General features: G+C 35.8%; 9 protein-coding genes and 1 non-coding gene across 10 annotated transcripts; 3 read left to right on the forward strand and 7 right to left on the reverse strand.

Annotated features, from left to right (window-relative positions):
• Positions 1 to 32: 32 nt before the first annotated feature.
• Positions 33 to 2059, reverse strand: B0P05DRAFT_577390 (uncharacterized protein; the record flags this gene model as incomplete). The annotated part of the gene is made up of 3 exons (XM_051581780.1): positions 33 to 1583; positions 1633 to 1791; positions 1838 to 2059. 3 exons carry the CDS (start codon positions 2057 to 2059, stop codon positions 33 to 35), a joined length of 1932 nt encoding a protein of 643 aa, XP_051438448.1.
• A 101-nt stretch (positions 2060 to 2160) lies between these two features.
• On the reverse strand, positions 2161 to 3040 carry B0P05DRAFT_527110 (uncharacterized protein). The gene is made up of 2 exons (XM_051576512.1): positions 2805 to 3040; positions 2161 to 2757 (listed from the first exon to the last, which is right to left on the reverse strand). The coding sequence occupies exons 1-2, from the start codon at positions 3012 to 3014 to the stop codon at positions 2191 to 2193; spliced, it is 777 nt and encodes a 258-aa protein (XP_051438449.1). The 5' UTR covers positions 3015 to 3040; the 3' UTR covers positions 2161 to 2190.
• A 122-nt stretch (positions 3041 to 3162) lies between these two features.
• On the reverse strand, positions 3163 to 3750 carry B0P05DRAFT_527117 (uncharacterized protein). The gene is made up of 4 exons (XM_051576513.1): positions 3456 to 3750; positions 3319 to 3387; positions 3232 to 3277; positions 3163 to 3185 (listed from the first exon to the last, which is right to left on the reverse strand). Exons 1-3 carry the CDS (start codon positions 3642 to 3644, stop codon positions 3239 to 3241), a joined length of 297 nt encoding a protein of 98 aa, XP_051438450.1. The 5' UTR covers positions 3645 to 3750; the 3' UTR covers positions 3163 to 3185; positions 3232 to 3238.
• On the reverse strand, positions 3709 to 5795 carry B0P05DRAFT_527118 (apoptosis antagonizing transcription factor-domain-containing protein). Its single transcript, XM_051576514.1, has 7 exons — positions 5644 to 5795; positions 5539 to 5592; positions 4987 to 5491; positions 4868 to 4940; positions 4506 to 4825; positions 4006 to 4458; positions 3709 to 3955 (listed from the first exon to the last, which is right to left on the reverse strand). Exons 1-7 carry the CDS (start codon positions 5648 to 5650, stop codon positions 3823 to 3825), a joined length of 1545 nt encoding a protein of 514 aa, XP_051438451.1. The 5' UTR covers positions 5651 to 5795; the 3' UTR covers positions 3709 to 3822.
• B0P05DRAFT_463026 (TFIIH subunit TTDA/Tfb5) lies at positions 5795 to 6016 on the forward strand (the record flags this gene model as incomplete). The annotated part of the gene is made up of 1 exon (XM_051574145.1): positions 5795 to 6016. One exon carries the CDS (start codon positions 5795 to 5797, stop codon positions 6014 to 6016), a length of 222 nt encoding a protein of 73 aa, XP_051438452.1.
• On the forward strand, positions 5796 to 7668 carry B0P05DRAFT_527120 (uncharacterized protein). Its single transcript, XM_051576515.1, has 4 exons — positions 5796 to 6328; positions 6367 to 6888; positions 6934 to 7251; positions 7308 to 7668. Exons 1-4 carry the CDS (start codon positions 6028 to 6030, stop codon positions 7628 to 7630), a joined length of 1464 nt encoding a protein of 487 aa, XP_051438453.1. The 5' UTR covers positions 5796 to 6027; the 3' UTR covers positions 7631 to 7668.
• Positions 7647 to 9151, reverse strand: B0P05DRAFT_527122 (PUA-like domain-containing protein). Its single transcript, XM_051576516.1, has one exon. The coding sequence runs from the start codon at positions 9114 to 9116 to the stop codon at positions 7773 to 7775; it is 1344 nt and encodes a 447-aa protein (XP_051438454.1). The 5' UTR covers positions 9117 to 9151; the 3' UTR covers positions 7647 to 7772.
• Positions 9152 to 9371: 220 nt separating this feature from the next.
• Positions 9372 to 11624, reverse strand: B0P05DRAFT_262217 (PIN domain-like protein). The gene has a single exon (XM_051573368.1). The coding sequence runs from the start codon at positions 11419 to 11421 to the stop codon at positions 9421 to 9423; it is 2001 nt and encodes a 666-aa protein (XP_051438455.1). The 5' UTR covers positions 11422 to 11624; the 3' UTR covers positions 9372 to 9420.
• A 799-nt stretch (positions 11625 to 12423) lies between these two features.
• Positions 12424 to 12507, reverse strand: B0P05DRAFT_t18. Its single transcript has one exon. It is a non-coding gene; the product is annotated as a tRNA-Tyr (tRNA).
• Positions 12508 to 16715: 4208 nt separating this feature from the next.
• On the forward strand, positions 16716 to 17939 carry B0P05DRAFT_527144 (apoptosis-linked protein 2). Its single transcript, XM_051576517.1, has 5 exons — positions 16716 to 16755; positions 16793 to 17316; positions 17359 to 17559; positions 17608 to 17729; positions 17774 to 17939. Exons 2-5 carry the CDS (start codon positions 17151 to 17153, stop codon positions 17819 to 17821), a joined length of 537 nt encoding a protein of 178 aa, XP_051438456.1. The 5' UTR covers positions 16716 to 16755; positions 16793 to 17150; the 3' UTR covers positions 17822 to 17939.
• The last annotated feature ends 1561 nt before the right edge of the window (positions 17940 to 19500 follow it).

Here is a 19500-nt window from a genome sequence, read left to right on the forward strand (position 1 = left end):
TCTTGGACATTTTAGAATAGAAAAAAATAAGTTTATATATCATCCACAAGAGGACATTGACCAGACAAAACGACTTTAGCAACATCTTGCCAGAGTTTCTTGATATCGTCTGCATTATGATCATCAAAATAAATTCTACAGTCTGCATTTGTAGCACTGTATTCAAGTAGATCGGTTTCTCTGCCTGTAAAACTGTCTGTAGGCTTATAGACTTCTCTGAATGTCCAACCCATATCTGCACGTTCAGGGAAAGGTTGAGGTGCATCAGGATCCTCTTGCATATTCAAGATTTCAAGATCCATCAAGAAACTCGAGAGACGATCACTTTCACCACCGGGGAAAGAAGCAAATTGCATACGATTACCACGAATACCACCTAACCCCATGGCGGGCACTTTGTGAGACAGACGAAGACGAGAAGCCACAATGGCACACGTAGACCCACACCGACCATCAGAGAGGATCAAGAGATCTGAACTGTTCCACCGTGTGTTCTTGAAAGCAGGACGCGAGATAGAATCCATCCAACTATCACAACTTAAAGTGACAGGCTGAGAGAACTTGACAGAGGGCGATGTGCCTCTTTCATAGGACGTTGTGTTGGTAAACCAGGCATCTCCCTTCAGACCCGAAGTATGATAATCAAGCCATTTTGTGTTTTGGTCCCTGTAGGCCTTTTGAACCACCCGTTCAAGGAAAGGAGAGTATTTGATATCAGACATATAGTCAGGCGTAGCATTGAAAAAAGTATTGATGATGAATTCACCAGCACAGGCATCACCACCACCATTAGAAGACAAGTCGAGAATGATCTTTTCCACTCCTTTGGACTCAAAGTCTTCAAGACCTTTTACGAATTCATCAGCAAAGGCTTGTCTATCAGAAGAAGCAATCGAGAAACTTTGGATATCAATCACACCCACTTTTGTATCGGCCAATGGAATGAATTCAATATAAGGACCACGACTGCTGCTTACTGAATTCATGGCTACTTTACCCTCAGCACTAAGGGCAAAGACATCGCCTTCATACATAGTCTTGAGTTCATGAAGATCATAATGAATATTGCGTTTTGAAAGGCTGTCTCTTTGATGTGCTGATTGACAGAACCGAGTCCAGTAGTCCTCTGCTGTCTTGAAATTAGGTGGGACTTGAGCAACCCAAGGCACCTGGACTGTGAAGGGTGCATCATAGTCTTCTTGAACAGGCAATGTACCTTCTTTAGCACAACGCATGGTATAATTATGGAATTCTTGTGCAGGCAAGAAACGATGGTAACCTAAATCATCAGCACCATCATCCCAGCCATGGAAGTAACTTTTGGTATTCATGATGTTATTGAAACATGTATTGACGTCTTTGCTTTCACCATTGTTGTTGACAGCGTAATTGGCAAGCATTTCCATTGCATCCATGCCATCAATTTCAGTGACTTGACAGCCAACCCAGGATTCTTTGGCTTCAGGCCAAACATCGTTTTTGACATAGGCTACATTGGCAATCAATCTTTTGTTGCGAAGTAAAGCGTTTAGTTGAATAGGTTGCCAAAAAATGAATTGACGGTAACAAAAAGGTGAATAAGACTATTAAAAAAAATTAGAGTTAAATTTAGATGTGTGATTTTGATCTTACCAAATGGGCATCTTGTACTTTGTCTAATAATAAAGCAATCGATTCTTGGAATTCTCTGTCTGATTTCCAATTTTCTTGAAGAATCAAATCAAGACCATAAGAAATATTGACAGCAGGGATTGACAAACCTTCTACTTGAGGAGGAGAAGCAGCTACTTCCTATATAAATTCATTAGATACCAACCATGACGGGTATAAGGCTTACGTTAAACACATAGAGTTCATTTGTGATTTTTCGAACTGTATCAACTGTTTGTTCAGCAATCGTTTTATCAAACTTGAAATAATCCAAACAAGCTTTTGCATCTTGAAAATTGGCTGTCTTGTTACCCGCAATATGGGCACAAGGATCTTGCGCTGCTGCGATGGTAGATACGAGTAGACTGAAGAAAGTCAATGAGCCAAGACATCTCTTTCTTGGCATCATAATGAAAGGAATGGACTGAACAAAAAAAAAAAAAAAAAAAAAAAAGGAAGAAAAGAATATAATTAGGAAACTAATAACGAAGGTCTATTTATAGTTTCTTATGATGATTCAAACTCCGATGTTTATTTCATTTAGATTTGAGCAATCCCTTTAGCAAAGAAATGGACATTATTATCCAATATTTTATAGTGCATGGATTGTGGTGGGGTATGTTTCTCTATCATGACTGTTGATTGTGGACCATAAATGATGTCTAACTGACCATGAACGTCACGGGCTAATCCACTATGTAAAGGTTGCACTTGAAGAATAAGGCTAGATCCATACAAGACTTGCTTCACAAAATTGTCTTGCTCCATATCTTCTGTTCCCTCTTCATCTGCATGCATGATAGTCAATAATGTACCCTGAACTCTTTCTGTCAATGCCTTTAATTTAAGCAACAAAGCAGCATGATCCATGCCATTATAGATCCAAGTACTGATATCATCCAGTACAATCAATGCATTGGGTTGAACATGAGAAGCAATAGTCTCATAGAATGATTTAGGGTCTTGGTTGTATTCCAATGTGGCAGTGGGTGCAGTAGGTGCTTTTGTAGGAGGGTAAGGTGTTTGTGGCGTGTATGGATTGAAATGAGTCAAGCCATCAATAAATACAAATTTGCCTGATTGTTTATAGGTTTGCAAATTAATACCCTAATCACACACTCAATAAAGCTTGTGATTGTATGATTTATTCTTACCAATTTACGAGCAATGAGGAAATAATGATTGAAAATTTGAGAGAATCCAACCAACACAACAGGTTTATCATTCTTGAGATGATTGACGATAAAATGATGAATTAAGAAATTAGCGTCTGATTTAAGTGTATCAGTGATAGCGATATGAGCCTGTTGAGGAGGAAGGTTATTTGGAAAAGCAAGTGCTGCGTCTAATGTAGCATAGCCCATGATAAAGAAAAAAAGAGAAGAAAAAATAAAATAAAAATACAGTCACGATGTATGCATTTTATTATGATGCTGAAGTAATTCAATTAAATGCTGCAATACAACATCTTGACTTTGTTCTCCTTGTTGGCCTTGTCTTTTGGATATCATGTATTTCTGAATAATAGGATCATTCTATTGATATAGTTTATAACATTGCTTTACTTCAAAAATGACTTACTTTGATATCATTGGCTAAACTCTCTGTTTTTATACTTTCTAGGGTTCTAGAGATATTAGAAAGTGATAAATATTCAAAAAGACTTACTTGATCATCTCTTCTATTAAAGTAAATATCGCTGTATCTTCCTTTTTTATGGTAGTTAAAACAACTGTACTTGTAGCCTTATTATTATTATTGTTATTATATATATATATGTCAATAAAACTATAATATATATTTACTTTTTCATGGTCTACCCATTGATTACTTAATATGTGTGTAAGTGTATTTGGTGTCAAAATAGGTGGAGATCCCCAATGATCATCTAAATTATGTATAATCTCTGATATCCGGTCATCAGCCATTGTATTTGATAACTGTGTCTTTTTAGTAGATGGTCTTTCATTACTTTTTGGTAAAGCAAAATACATGGTTGAAAATATAATAATAATAAAGAAGAAGAAGAAAAAGAAAATAAATAAATAAATAAAGAGAGTCCAGACTTATTCAACAAGAGCGATTTTAAGCTATTCTAAAATGAAAAAATGAAAAAAAGAAATCTAAACTATATCCAGGCAAAATTTCATCATTTTGAACTGTACTACTATTTTATTCGGCCAAACTATCACCGTCTAATTTTTGACCAAGTAAAGAAGTATAGAGTTCTTCAATCATGCTTTCATGCCAGTCACCCACAGGTATAGGAGCCATAAAGTTTTGTAGCTTTTCATGTACATTAAATCTATATAGAGAGTAGATGAATATACACATCATTATTTAGAAACTATTTACCTTAATTGACGTCCTTTGCTTGCTTTTCTATTCACAGCCTTCTTTTTCTTTTTTTGTTCTGTTTGTTTACGTGCAGCCCAACGCATACCAATAGCCAATGGATCATCTGTATCCACCATACGAGATTCAATCAATTCACGCAATTGTTGTTGATAAAAGTCTTGGTCATCAAAGATTTCAACATCATAGGTATTCAAATGACGATCAGGTTTCTTGCCTGTATCTTGTTCTTCTTCTGTGTGTTGTTCAATATGAACTTTACCTAATATTTTATAGTCTGATCTCTGTAGTTGTGTTCTTTTGATTAGACTAGGTTTATCAGCCAAAGTAGCTTGAATTTGTGTCATGATATTTTGATCAAAGGCCTTGAATTTCTTGTTTAAACGAGCACCTGCTGCTACTTGAACCTTGTTACTCCATTTCTCTAATGTGCTATTACGGAAGGGCACAAATCTATCAAATAGATCAATACATTTGTTTTGATAAACACAATAAGTTACACATCATTAATTTGAGTCATGTCTTTCCATAGACTATCAAGATATTCATCATCATTTTCTTCTTCTTCAAGGTGTCTCTTGCGAGTATGACAGTCAACTTCAGATAGATCAATAGCACCATTCTGCTTAAATAGATCTGAACGCATGTCCATCAAATCATCAATGATGTCACGCAATGCATGCTTTGTAGCCTCTAAATCATCTTCTATGTGCGATTTAGCCATGAAATCAACCCAAGTATCCTTTTGAGGGAGTTTGTTAGCATCGTCCATAAGTTTCTGCATACGAATACGGTTTTCTAAGCAATTATCCCATAGTGTCTATAGATTGATGAGTAATGTACATACACATAAGGAACTTACCAGTTGTTGTCGAACATGCTGACCCTTTTCAACGTCTGATTGTGCACTCTTGGATAATTGAGAAATCATTTGCCTATGTAGATTGTTAAATACAAGCATATATATATATATATATTTACTTTTCTTCTTCTTGAATCTTTTTCAATTCAGTATTGACATCGTCTTCAGAGTCGTTGTCTTGTTCAGAGTCGTTGTCTTGTTCAGAGTCGTTGTCTTGTTCAGAGTCGTTGTCTTGTTCAGAGTCGTTGTCTTGTTCAGAGTCATTATCTTGTTCAGAGTCACTATTGACTTCCTCATCATCAAAATCATCTTTATATGTATGTGCTTTGGCAAGTAGGTCTTCATCATCATCATTGATATCATCACCACTACCACTCATATCATCACTTTGGTCTTCTTCTTCTTCGTCATCATCTTCTTCTTCGTCCTCAGAATAAATATTTTTACGACTGGTACGCTTGCCACTGTAACGAGGATCATCCAATAAAGGTTGTTCGTTACGAAGCTTACTTTTACCTACAGAAACATAATGATCGCGAGCACCAGAATCTTGTTGATCGGCCTCGTCTTCACTAATGTCATTCTGATCGTTCAAGGGCTCAAGAATATCTTCGGGATCATAATCTAGATAAAGCAATAAGGAATTTATCAAACAGTCATGGCATGTCTACCTTTAGGTGCCGTATTATCAAGATCGGCGAAAATGGAAGCAAGTTTTGTGCTTTCTATTTATTTTATCGTAAGTATACAGCATGAAGCAGGACGGAATACTTTACTTGACATGAGAGAAAGGTTTCAAGATGAAAAGCCCATGGAAGCTGTCTTTTTCAGTCCCCAAGAAAACATGTGGCTTGACTGTGACTGTAAATACTGACTCGCATCATGACCATTGGATGCTACGTAAGTCCTCTGTTTGTTTTCACTTTGATGGTCAAAGCAGTAAAAGGTGTCTTATTAGAGTGTGATAGCACAGTGAAACAAATCGTACTCAACTTGAACAAAAGAGGCAATTTTATAATTGAAGACTTGGACGAAACACACTTATTTATCGAATCTTCCTGGGTAGACCAATTGAAATACGAACTCGATAAGATCTTGGACGAAAACTCTTATACCGTCTCTGCTGTAGAAGACAACAAAAAGTTTTAATTAAATAAACTATGAAGCGTGTTTGTCCTATTTGTCATACGACCAAATTCAAAAGCTCGAGTGATTCGGGTTTGGTCTGTAAATATGGTCATAAACTCTTGGGTATCCAAAAAGAACAACAAGAAGACGATACCATCATGGGTGGTTTGGGTCGTCGACGCAAAAAGATCAAGACAGAAGTTCAGGAGAGTCGTGTCAGTCCCGCTAAGCAAGCCAGTGATTTTATGCGGATCATTCAGTTTGGATTGCAAGTGATGTCACGTAGTATGGTTCAAGACTTGGGGTTTCCGGCTGAATTGGAAGCTGTTGTACGTGAATTATGGCTACTCTATATCGCAGACTCAAAAAAGAGATTGTAGAAGCATATCTGTTTGAAGCCAACATCAAGGAAAAGAAAGATGGAGAAAGCACAATCAAACAAGACACAATGAAGCTTGAATTAGAAGAATTAGAAGCATTGGCAGCCAAATCTGGATCATCCGATGACGATCACGATGACGATGACGATGATAGCCCAGCACAAGGTTCATCTCGACTGAAATGGCCCCCACTTGACTTTAGTCACACTCTTGTATTTCTTTATCTTGGATGTATTTATCTTAATTTATCTGTCTTACCCTATGATTTCATACGATGGGCTAAAGAAGGACAGATTCCTTATTTAAAGATGCAAGAAAGAATACCTTCTCAAACCATGGCTTCACTCAGTTTGTTCTTGAGTAATTCCATGACCATGGTGCCAGGTTTAGCCACCCTCGTCAGAAGATCCTATGAATTTACAAGGTGCTTTTTGTTCAACTGCAATCAATCATTTCCACCTTTAAATGTCCCGCTTTACATAGATCGCTTTTGCCATCAATTCTTTCTTCCAGGTAAAAAATAAGCTTCTTCCTAGTCTTGTTACTCACCATTTATAGTGGAGGGCTTTTATTGTGCGCAGTTTATTTTTGAACAGTATCGCCATAGATACGTGACAGATTTACATCTTGTCAATCGATACTATAAAAAACCACAAGTGACAACCGTCTTAATGGCTTGTGTCTTGGCCACAGTGAAACTCATGCACGGCATTGGTACGCATGGTCAAGACACTAACCTACATCAAGACATCAAAGCAAACCTAATTCGATGGAGAAAAGTACAAGAAGACCAAGAGGATCTAGATAACATTGTTCAATACCTAAGAGACACGTCTGTAGCCTCTAAAATAGCTGCTCATTCAGCAGACCGAAACAGTAAGATATATAGGTTGGTTCGATTGTCTGTTGACTTGCTTTTTCTTTTTCTTTAGATATCATTCTCAACTTGTTTCATCAAGGACCTGTTCGTATGGTCCATCGAAAACAACGTCCATCAGACTTGTTTTTGGATGCAAGTCATTTAGTACAAGATCAAGTACCTCTTTTTGACAAAGACGTATTTTATTATTATGCAAGAAAATCAGGGTTTGGGCCTTTAGACTATGTAGATCTCATTGAATTAGCTACTTGTATCACAGGTGAAAAGATTAATGCGTCAATTGAATCTACCTTGAAAATCATTGACAGATTATTGGTTCAAACCAGCCATGCAAAAACACTTTTAACATCTGAATACAAGGCAAGATTTCCTTAAATATATATATATATATATATATGTGTGTGTGTGTGTACATTTTTATTATTACATAATAAACTTTTTTTTCTTTTTTCTATAAAATACAAAAAGGGAAAGAGAGAGAAAGAAAGGGTATATAAGAGAAGGGGTAATACAGAAATTATTGTCCAGCGACTTGAGAATAAGCATGAATAGCAGTACCACGGCATTTTTCCCATTGAGATTGAAATCCTTGAAGCCAAGAGATAATTAATTCCAAGCGATCAATAATGGGGATAGTACGTAACAAACTATATAAATCATTGGGTGGCATAGGAAGCACAACAGCAGCCCACCAGCATACAGCCACAGGATCAAGTTTAGAAGGCATAGGACCATGAAGTGACTTGACACTTTCAAACCAAAGTGGGCCCAATAAACCAGCTGTTTGTGCATGAAGTACATGCGAAGGAATAGAAGAGACTGAACCGAGATGTTGAATGTACTTCAAGATAGAATCAGCTAAATCGACAGCATAAGCATTGACATGTTGTACAGCATCATCATGGTCAGAAGGCAATTCAATACTGAGTTGACGAATGGCGGATTCATGCAAGATTTCGAAACTGGCTATTAGTCGAGATTCGTGTTCTTCTTCATGATGTGTGTCAAGACGGAAACGATCTATACCTACAACATCAACCATTAAAGCATCATGGCGTCGTTCAAGACCGATGATATGAAGAATAGTACCAAATTGAGCTACTTGAGGTCGACTACGATGCACAGCAGCTAAACAGAGACCGTTATATCGACTGGAAGGAATGATGGCTTCACGAAACATGCGAAGATGATTAGGTGCAAAAATAGGTAATCGAAAAGTTTGACCGGGAATAATAACTGCGCCAGAAATAAACAAGGGTACATTGTATTGGTGTGTATGATCAGTATCTAACAATAGGCTTTCTCGGGTATTGGAAGGTAATTCACCTAATAATTGAAAGTCTTTGACAATGCGAGCAATCAGTTGATTACAGGGTTGACTGGATAGACTGCTGAATCGAGGTAATGGACGGCTGCAGGTGTGACAAGCGTCGGCATTAATTTTGGATTGTAAAATACAGAGACGACAAAAAGTATCGCCACAAGGTGCTGTGACTGGATCAGAGACTGGATTAGAACAGATTTGACAAGACAAGTGTGGAATGACTGCATTGACAATAGAATCAGCAGAGTGTTTCACTTGTGTTGAAGAGGGTTGGGAGCTGCTCAAGAGTCCTTTAAGAATATCGGTGAGTGCTGACAAAGTGACATCTGTGTATAATTCAGGACCAAAGAGATGTGTTGCTGAATCACAATGAGGTACTGGACAGTGAAATACAGATTTTTTGACAGAAGTAGGGCTGGTAATGGGGAAACAAGGTGAACAAACAGAATATCCGCAAGAGAGTGTAATAGGATCAATTAAAACATCACCACAAGCAGCACAAGTAAGTGATTGTGTAAGGTTAAATCTGTCAGGCATAATGAATTAAAAAACAAATAAAAAGTAAAAAAGAATTAAAAAAAAATAAAAAAAGGGGCCCTTTTTATAGTGCTAAAAAAGAGTCATTTTGAATGATGGCAAAGATCAAGCCTCACTGCACTAAAATCCGATCGCTACTCAAGTCTTCGATATTTAGTTTTTCTGAATCTTCAAAGTCCTGATTTAGAAATTTGTTCCATGCAAATCTGGGGGGTGTGATTTATGGGGGGCGAATCCATGCTCATCACGACTAACTAGATTTGGGCGTCAAATTTCCTTTAAGGAAAACCAATCTTTATTATTATTATTCATCAAATGTACAACCAAAGCTCAATACATTAAATGCATTTGTATTCTTAATGTCTGCCTTGCTTATGGTATTCTTTTTTTTCTTCTTTTTTACAGATTCATGAGGATTAGGATGAAGTCGTTTAGGTTTTTGATCCAATAGATCCTGTTGTTCTAATCTGTAGTCAAACACAGGTTGTACATCTTGTTCCAAGTCCGCCAAGATGACTTTATAGACTGAACAAAAAAAGAGCTTAAATTTATCAGATGTACCCAATAACATCTTGCCTATGCTTGCCCCATTACGAGCAAGATCTATATAGTAATGAAAATAGGTGCCATGATAGAGACGAGCCAAGATACCAGGTAACTGCATATAGTGTGGCATATCGAGGATTTGTGAGAGAAGATACGATGAATAAATAACACTCTGGAATTGAGATGCCAAGTGGACAGACCTTTTTTTAAGGCTAGGTACACTAGGCATTGTCATTTGATGTTCGGGGAAGCCAATTTTGGGGGCCAGTGACCTCAGTGTAGATATGACTATACCCACTACTTCATAATTCAATAATCGACCACCTTGGGGTATGGACTGAGAGCAGTGATGGATCATGTATCGTAAGCAGAGAATAAAAGGATGGATAGATACATCAAACTGAGCCAGTACTTCTTGGCTACTTGCATGAGCCTCATAAAAGTCTTGTAAAGAGGTGCCTTTGACTTTTATGGCTTCTAAATGCTGCTTTTCCCGCACATATTCATCAATAGAGAATGTCAACAATTGTCCCGAATTGGCAAGGATTGCACCATATACATATTGCCTTAATGCCCGACTCACATCCCAACTGTATTCTCGCTCAATATCTTCAAGAAAGATACTTGTCCAGAATGTTCTACTTTCCACTATATCCAATAACTGTCTACTGAATCCCTTGCTGTGGTTTTTAGATGCTGCATAGAAAGTGTCGATCAAGCCATGGTGTGCTATGTGTTGGTTCTGTTTTTTTAGGAGAAGAGGACTTTTATCATCGTATCGGCTGATTGATTCGATTATTCGATCCTGAAGGTGAAGTGCTATTTCTTGCCTAGACTTAAAACTGCTTTTGGAAATGATAGGTCTTAGTTGCTCTGTTATGGCCCATATCACCCCATTTGGTTCCTGTGTGTTTCGCTTGATGAACTCGGCTACAAGTTTAGGCCATCCAGTTGGGCTCTTGGTGGTTGGGATGCCATGTGTGCTACACCACTGTCCAATAGGGGCACGTACAACATCTGTATCGAGATAATCATTACCTAACAATGTGCCAAACAAGGGCAAAAGACAAGGCTCAAGGCTCAGCATGGACGCTAACCGTTGAGGATGATAGACACCAGCTGAAACAAACGATCCATCCTGTGGTATGTTCAACATGTCCAATGGAATATAGCCTTTTCCTATCTTGGGATAGACATGCATGTCTGAATCTTGAGATACGACATAACCATCCTGTTCGATAGCCATCAAGACCACTTCGCCGTCTGCTTCTGCTTGACATATCTTGACTTGCACCTTGAGTTCACGTAATGTCTGAACAACCACTTCTAGTGTTAGGGGAGGTATCAAAAATAGGTCGCCGTAATACTGAATGCCGTTCTGTCGCGTTTGAACATTCTTATTACTGGTGTTGATCTGGTCCAGATTATGAAAGGTTGAAACACATCGCTCAATATAGGATCGGTGTCGTTTGATCCTTGTCTCGATCTTGTCGCTTGGTAAAGCGCCATCAAACAAGAAAGTCAGCTGGATGCCTACTTTTGAGAACGTATGGATTGTTTTGGTGACAGCTTCTGCTATAGTGGCATATTGTCCACCATGGGTCCAGTTGGTTCTGTTTTCAAACGCAATATGGTAAACAAATGCATTACCATCAATAATAAAGTGATCTGATGTCTGCTCGGAATCGATCTTCCATTGAACGTTTTCTACTAGACTAGGAAATGACTTGACATAGTATGATAGTCCATGGATTCCCATCGTAATAGATCTATCAGCAATAAAGGTTTTTTTGTATTTTTTTTTTTTAGAGATGTGTCGTTTGAAAGCTTGGTTTCCATCCAATCAGGGGCAGGTAGAACAAGCCTCTTTTTCAAATCCAAGCATGAATATCTATCAAATAGTTAAGATTCTGATCCAGTAAGTTTCTAGTATTCTAAGAGATCTATCAATTCTTGCTTTAGTTTACTCTACAAAGGCCACAATGATGAATTTAACGCATGTATACATTGTTGAAAACATCTTTTTTAAAGCATCTATGTTATGCCAATCAATCTTTTAGCATTGTTTAGACCACATTTCATTGTGTTAAAATAAACTTTGGTCTTGTTGTTTTCGACAATATTATCTGGATTAAACAAAACCAAACACGAATTGGTCTGTAGAAACTAGCTTAACGGTTGCCGCAAAATAGGAACTGGTATACTGAATTTTCCTTGGGGGAACATCACCTTTTAAGCTCGTCTTTATTGCTAAATAAATATGGAAATCAAGTGATGTATAAATCATACATTGCTTACATCATAGTATAAAATGCAAATATAAGGTCATTTTGTATGACAACTATTATGCACGCATATTCTCATAATTGAAAGTCTACAAAAACTTGTATAAGAAATATAAGACTTATCCTGATTAAATTTTTGGATCACTTTTATTTCGCATTAGAAACATAATAAGACATCAATATAGATTAGACTTTTCTTTATGACTTGCGTATGATTCAGATTACTATATCATAGAAGCTACCAGGAATACAACGATGATAAAAAGCCTTTGACATTGTATTTTAGCCCTTACTCATCTTTTTCTCAAGACTATTAACACAAAGCAGTTGAATATGAATTTCTAAGACTGGATGTACTAAATTTTAAAAGACATTAGCCATCTACTACAAGTAGACAACACTAGAAGATAAAAAAAACCTTCATATCATTTCAATGGCTACACGCACCACAACCAAAAACAAAGTAAAAAAGAAATTCCGGCCTACCAGATTCGAACTAGTGACCTAAAGATGACAGTGTACACTACAGTCTTCCGCTCTACCAACTGAGCTAAGGCCGGGCTTTTTTGTCATGCATGCATGTTTGTATAAAGTTGGTTTTTTGGTTTTTGTTTTATTCGCAATTTTTTAGTAATTTTATTATATCAACAAATTTTCAAATTTGAATGGTACATGTCTCTAATATTCTTTAAGTTACATACAAAGTTTGGTGTGATTTAGTTTAGGTCTGATTGTACAATGGTGCCCCAAAGGTTTCAGCCAATGGTTCTATTTTCTGTCAGACCCAATCAGGTTCGAGTCAAAACCACTGCTCGGTGTGCCAATTTTTTGGTCTGGGTCTCAATTGTTGTACTTTTTTTGGTTCCTTATTTGTCCTACTTCTTCCGTATTTTGTTTCATGATATTTTGCTGTGATTTAATTGTGTATTTTATTTTTTTTGTTTATTATATTTGACAGTTCATCTCAGTTTGAATCTGTTGAATTTTATAATTTATTTGTATTAATTGTTCTCCTGTTTGACATTTCAAACGTGATTGCTTTTGGGCAAGTTTGATTTGCTCTAGATTAATGACAAGAAATTGTCTTTGTAGAAATTTATTCTAAAGAAAGTATAAAAGACTTAAAGAGCTTTAGAAGGAATAGAAGAATCTGAAAGTAATCGAAATCTTTTTTTTTCTAAAATTTTATTTTTTACATATATCTTCATTGTCTTTTGAAGGAACTGTGCCTAAGGTTATAATCTCTCTATTTGTGTCTATCTCTCTATAATTACAATGGTCTTTACAGTCTTCTGTTGTTAATTATTGCTTTATCTCTTATACTTGTTAGTCTTGTCGTTCAAGGTAAACACAAAGGTGTTTTAAACATATATGAATTCATATGCATAGATCAATAAATGATGATCATGGCAAAAGGCCAGATCACATCTATGATAATTGCAATGGATCTATAGTCACTGACATTCACTCATTCTACTAGAAGTACTACATCATCCTCATAGTCAGAGATTATTAACCTAGTGACTCTTTTATTATCAATGGCCCTCATAAAGTGACAGTTAGAGCTGACAAATACATTGGTATTGGCATTTGACAAATATGCAGTAGTCTATTCAAGTTCAGGCCAGATCATGTACTATTGGCTGAGCTGACAACTTCCTCTAAAGGCATTTCTCTTAATTACTCCTGATCTAACAAATCAATCCGCAGTTAAGAAGTTAACCTGTGATATAATCACTAATAAAATGGTCAAATCAATAAGTCTATTAGAACCAAAACGGCCAAAAGAAGTTACTTTATTAAAGGTTATATTTTGTATTGTGTTTATACTGTTTGTATGATAATTGATTATCCTTGATTTGGGACTGAGTGTGTATACACTAGCTAATCTGTTGAATGAATTAAGGCACACAAGAACTGGGTACATGATCAGAGCGCAGACCTCGTCTACCATTGGTATTGATGCAGATGTCAATTTATGATTATGTGATGGTCTGATCTTTAACATGTTTAAATCAAGTTAGAAGACATCCACCGAAGCTGCGGATAAAACTGTGATTGAAAGATATATTTATACATGACATTAATACTTGGTCTTTTAGGACATAACTAGTGTAAGAAGGGATGAATAGTGCTGTGTATACAACAATAACATTTTTTTGGGGAAATAAAAGCCTATACAAGTTCTAACGAACTTTCTCTGTGTTCTAACCTTTTCTCTTATTTTATATCTATTCTCTCTTCATCTCACAACAATTGCAATAAAAAACACTCGGCATAATTGAATTGAATGGTGGCACTGAATTATTCTTATGAGTGGAAGAGGGCTTTGGAGAAACGAGAAGGTATACTTGAATTTTGTGAAGATTATAAGAGGAGGTATACCAAGCTTATCATTGCAATGTTCAGTGTGCTGGAAACTGATCTCAGATTAAAAAAGGCTATTTGTTCAGTACCTCATTCTTATACACAGAATTTCGAGATTTTATGTTTTTCAGGAGGGGGGGCAGTCTGAGAAGTACCTAGAACGATTAAAGGCTTACTTACAACAAAATTCGTAAACGTCAGGAGCTTTTTATGAACGCGATGAACTTGTAAAGAAAAAAGATGTAAAAAAATATCAACATCAAATTATTGTTTATTTCAATCTCCACCAACATTTATGCCGACATGGCAAGTATGCCATTTGCGTACTTGAAAAAAATATTTTCTAGAAAAAAATAAAAACCACTACTTTAAAATAAATCAAAATTATTTTTTGCAATGACAAAAAAAAGTAAAAAATTCTTAATTTTCTGTTTTAAATTAATAAAAAAAAGCTTGTTTTTCAATTTTTCTGTTTTAAATTAATGAACAAATCTACCAAGTAGTAATATCTGTTTAAATTAAAAAAAAAAAAATCAACATCTGGTAGATTTGTTCATTAATTTAAAACAGAAAATTAAGAATTTTTTACTTTTTTTTTGTCATTGCAAAAAATAATTTTGATTTATTTTAAAGTAGTGGTTTCTAGAAAATATTTTTTTCAAGTACGCAAATGGCATACTTGCCATGTCGGCATAAATGTTGGTGGAGATTGAAATAAACAATAATTTGATGTTGATATTTTTTTACATCTTTTTTCTTTACAAGTTCATCGCGTTCATAAAAAGCTCCTGACGTTTACGAATTTTGTTGTAAGTAAGCCTTTAATCGTTCTAGGTACTTCTCAGACTGCCCCCCCTCCTGAAAAACATAAAATCTCGAAATTCTGTGTATAAGAATGAGGTACTGAACAAATAGCCTTTTTTAATCTGAGATCAGTTTCCAGCACACTGAACATTGCAATGATAAGCTTGGTATACCTCCTCTTATAATCTTCACAAAATTCAAGTATACCTTCTCGTTTCTCCAAAGCCCTCTTCCACTCATAAGAATAAATTAGATAGTGTTAATGAGCAGAGAATAGAAGGAAAGCAAACTAGTGACAGCTATTAACTAAATAGAATGACCATACAGGTAACAAATCAAGTTATCAGAAGGCTGTGCTTTAACCAGGAATATGGTTCAGACTTGGTCGGAAGCACGAAAAGGCATCGCCAAGCTGTGATAGACGCAAAAGGTGGTCATAATAAATATCAGTCCTTCCTCTTTTATTTTATATTGTTTTGATAAATATAACAAACATTTCTGAGTGTGATTGTATAAGCGCTAAATGATCTGAAAGTGTAATTTTAATGAACTGAAAACAAACCAAAGTTGATAGATGTATAAAAATGAGGGAGTAAAAGCTATCAGGTAAAATTTTCAAACAACGATCTACTTAACATATTTTCGGTTAACAATAACAGAAAAAAAAAAACAAGGGCTTGAAATCCATTAAATAATTTACCAACTATTTAGCAGACCCGCTATCAAACCTACCTTTTTTTCTCTTAAGTATACCGCTAACGTGATGTCGTCCTAGAGCAAATGGCACAAATGAAAGAGCGGATCAATCAGTGGTAAAAACATAAAAGAACCAAATAAATGAAAGCGTGGTAGACTAGAATTACATGAAAGAACTAACCCGATTGTACCTGAACAGTAAACACAATGTAAGAACAAAAAGCACCTCATTCTCTATTAGATTATTCCAAATTCATATGTCTAGGTCATGTGACAAGCTTTTCATGATAAGAATTGCAACAAAAATACAGTTTTGAAAGCTATACTGCCATATATCTTTAGGTAAACTATGAAATACTCTTATACTCTTACTTCTAATACATGTGGCTATTCATAGCGAGCTATACCAGACGATGACTATTTAGTCGATGAATATTGTCTTTATTAAAGACTTCACTCCTTACTACTGCATTGCCTAAATGTGTGTATCTTGGACCTGCGAGCAGCTAATTTAGAATGACATAGAAAGTATGCCCAAGGAATGAGTAGCAAAAGTGCATTTTGTATCATAGCAGATTTCAGAATATAAGCATCAATCAAGTGTCATTTTATCTTGGCAACTTCGGACTGCTATTGCATAGAACAAAATATGGTCAGGTGCATGATTCACATGTGCTAAGAGAAAAAGAGTAGTTTCGTTATTTCAAGAAATAGGACTATACAGGCCTTTGAGCTTTTAAGTGCTTCTCTATTATCTTACTAAAATGCCTTTTGAAATGTCAATGACGTATGTAACAAACTTCTTAGACATCCAACGGTAACATTCATCAAGAAACTTACCATTTACCAAGCTATCATAAGAGAAGAAAGTTTCCCAGAAAATGAATACAAAAAGAAACCATCGAGAGAATGATAAAGATCGGCCAAGAGCATTTAGCACAGTGAGTTTTGACTCCGCTATGTATTGCTAAAAATTAGTCGTTTCATTTTTTCGTATTGTTTTCCTTTTTTTCTTCTTATTTTCATATCAAGGAAGACCATCATGTATCCATTTAGACAGGTAGAATATACATATGCTTTTAGGCAAATATTAAAGCATGAAAAAGGGAATTCCACCATACAATAACAATAGTCCATATCAACAACCCATATCGCCACAACAACAGCAGTTTCAACATCCATACCATCAGAATAGCTTACCAAACATCAATACGCCATATCAAAACCCCCAGCCATTATCGTACCATAGTAATACACCATTACAGAGAAGCAATACTTTTTGTGAGTATACTGACAAAAGATCTCGGGTATTCATTCTACATTCACAGCCACACCAATGGCAAATAGACGGGAGCAATATTTATGGGACTTATTTCAAAGAGTGGATGTTGATCACTCAGGATCCATATCTGTTCATGAACTTCAACAGGCTTTAGTGAATGGGGATTGGAGTCCCTTTAATATCGAGACAGTGCGTATGATGGTCAGTATATTTGATACAGGTAATTTTTCACGTTAGACACACAAGATATTGACTTTACAAGACAACAATGGTACAATTGATTTCCGAGAATTCAGAGGCCTTTGGAAATACGTGGAAGACTGGAGTCATTGCTTCAAAAAATTTGACCATGATAATTCAGGAAGTATCGATTGTTATGAGATGAGTCATGCATTAAGAACATTTGGTTACAATGTCAGTGATAGATTTGTGAGAACACTAATACAGACATTTGACAAATATGGTATAAATGTCAATTGTTCTCTGCCCATGGCTGACTTCTTTACAATAGGGAATGGAACTGTTACATTTGATAATTTTGTTCAAGCGTGTGTGACCTTGTCAACGCTAACAAAATCATTCAGAGCAAGAGATTATGAAGGACGAGGCTCTATCATCATTAGTTATGAAGATGTAAGTCACACACTGTAGTATTGATATTAACACGCCATATCAAGTTCTTGACACTAGTGATCAGTAGTAGGCCAGATATGAAAGGAAGCTAATAAAATTACTTGGCATGTAGGAAAATAGGCAGTTGAATGAAAATGAGGCTTTCTTGAAGCGGATAATCTTTGTTACGGCTTATGTTTTATGCATGTAAATAAATGATATCATTTGAACTACTTAATGTCACTGCCTTTGCACCTACTGCATATTACTCTTTGAATCAAGTTCATTTCATGTCATGCTTCTTTGAGTAATTTATGAGTTTAGGCCATTTGTAAAAGATCTGTTTCTTCTCGAGTAATACTGTGTGTGTTTACAAAACAATGAAAGAGATTGTTTTAAAGCAAATAAATAAATGGCACGACCGTTGCAGTGCACTAGAATTTAAAGATTGAGCTTAAAATCCTTCCCATTGGCGTTTGCATAAAACAGCGCCAAAAAAGCTCTGAACAGACACAGCTATACAGTTAGAAGGCACACCTTTTTCCATTCTATAGAGCAAACAAATAATAATACAAACCTTTTGGACAATATAGAACTTACTTTAAAAATCACTTGAAAAAACGACAAAAGATAAAAAGCTCTTCTAGGTTGCTATTATACGTAGCGATTATTTGTACACCTACTAATTGCCTGGTCTACTCAAAATAATTTCCTAAATGTCTATGAGGTAATCAAGCAGAGATTACTGGTAGTTAGAAACTGTCTTCCTATAGTTTTGCTCTAGACATAGAACATCAAAATGGAGCTTTTGCTTGGAACTACATAAGGACGTAGTTATTTGGCTTTGATGTAGTGACAAAAGTTTTAGATTTTCACTTTCTGAATCTACCGATTTAGAGAACACAGGAACTTTGCTACTTAATTATAGAGCAAATAAGCAAGAATGTTTTGAGGTTTTTCGCTCATATTATACCATTTTGATAGTACAAGTAGTAAGCAAATTCTTTGATAAAAAAATATAGCTTTTGGCGCACATTCTGAGTACCTAAGCTTGTTGATAGCTCCATTTTTCATCTTGTAGTATTCAAAAGAAAATCAAGGGTTGGCAAAATCAATATTTTCATGAGTAAGTACCCTTTAGTTTTGAGAGGTTTTGGACCATTTTTTACAAGTCGCGTTTTTTTTTTATCCAAATCAATTACAAGAGCATCCTATATGTTAGTAAACATTGTTTGCAGCCATTTGGAGTAATTATGCGTGTATAGGCAGGTTTATGCGGATCATTAGCTTGATATAAAAACTGCATCCATTTGAAATAACACGATGTTCTTTGACATCAGTAGCATTTTGCAAACGAAAGGAGATAATTCATCGTATACATACCTCATGAAGAAGACAACAAATCACAATGAAAAGTGATCAGCTGAGAAAGCGCCTTTACTGTATAACCTTGTTTTCTTCTTTGCCTTTTCTTTCTCTTCTTCTTTTTCTGTGTAAATATATTGGTTTGAAAAAGAGATGTAATTGTGAGCCCCCTTAAGAAGGTCGTTTTTTGACGCGGACGAAAGGTTATATAAAAAAAACTGTTGTTTAGATTTTATGGCTTCCCTGCTCCCCAGTTTTATTAAATGGCAAAATGCCTCTGAGATGGATATGTTTGTACACGATACTAAGAATTATAATAAAAGAAAAGAAAAAGGAAGAAAAGCAGATAATTGCCAGAGTAAGTTTAGCTATCATGTATCAAACAGGCAGCCATTGTATCTGACAGAAAGGATAAGAATGCAAAAAA

This window comes from Gilbertella persicaria (assembly GCF_025201335.1).
Source record: "Gilbertella persicaria strain CBS 190.32 chromosome Unknown B0P05scaffold_5, whole genome shotgun sequence".
In the NCBI taxonomy this organism is placed as follows: Eukaryota; Fungi; Mucoromycota; class Mucoromycetes; order Mucorales; family Choanephoraceae; genus Gilbertella; species Gilbertella persicaria.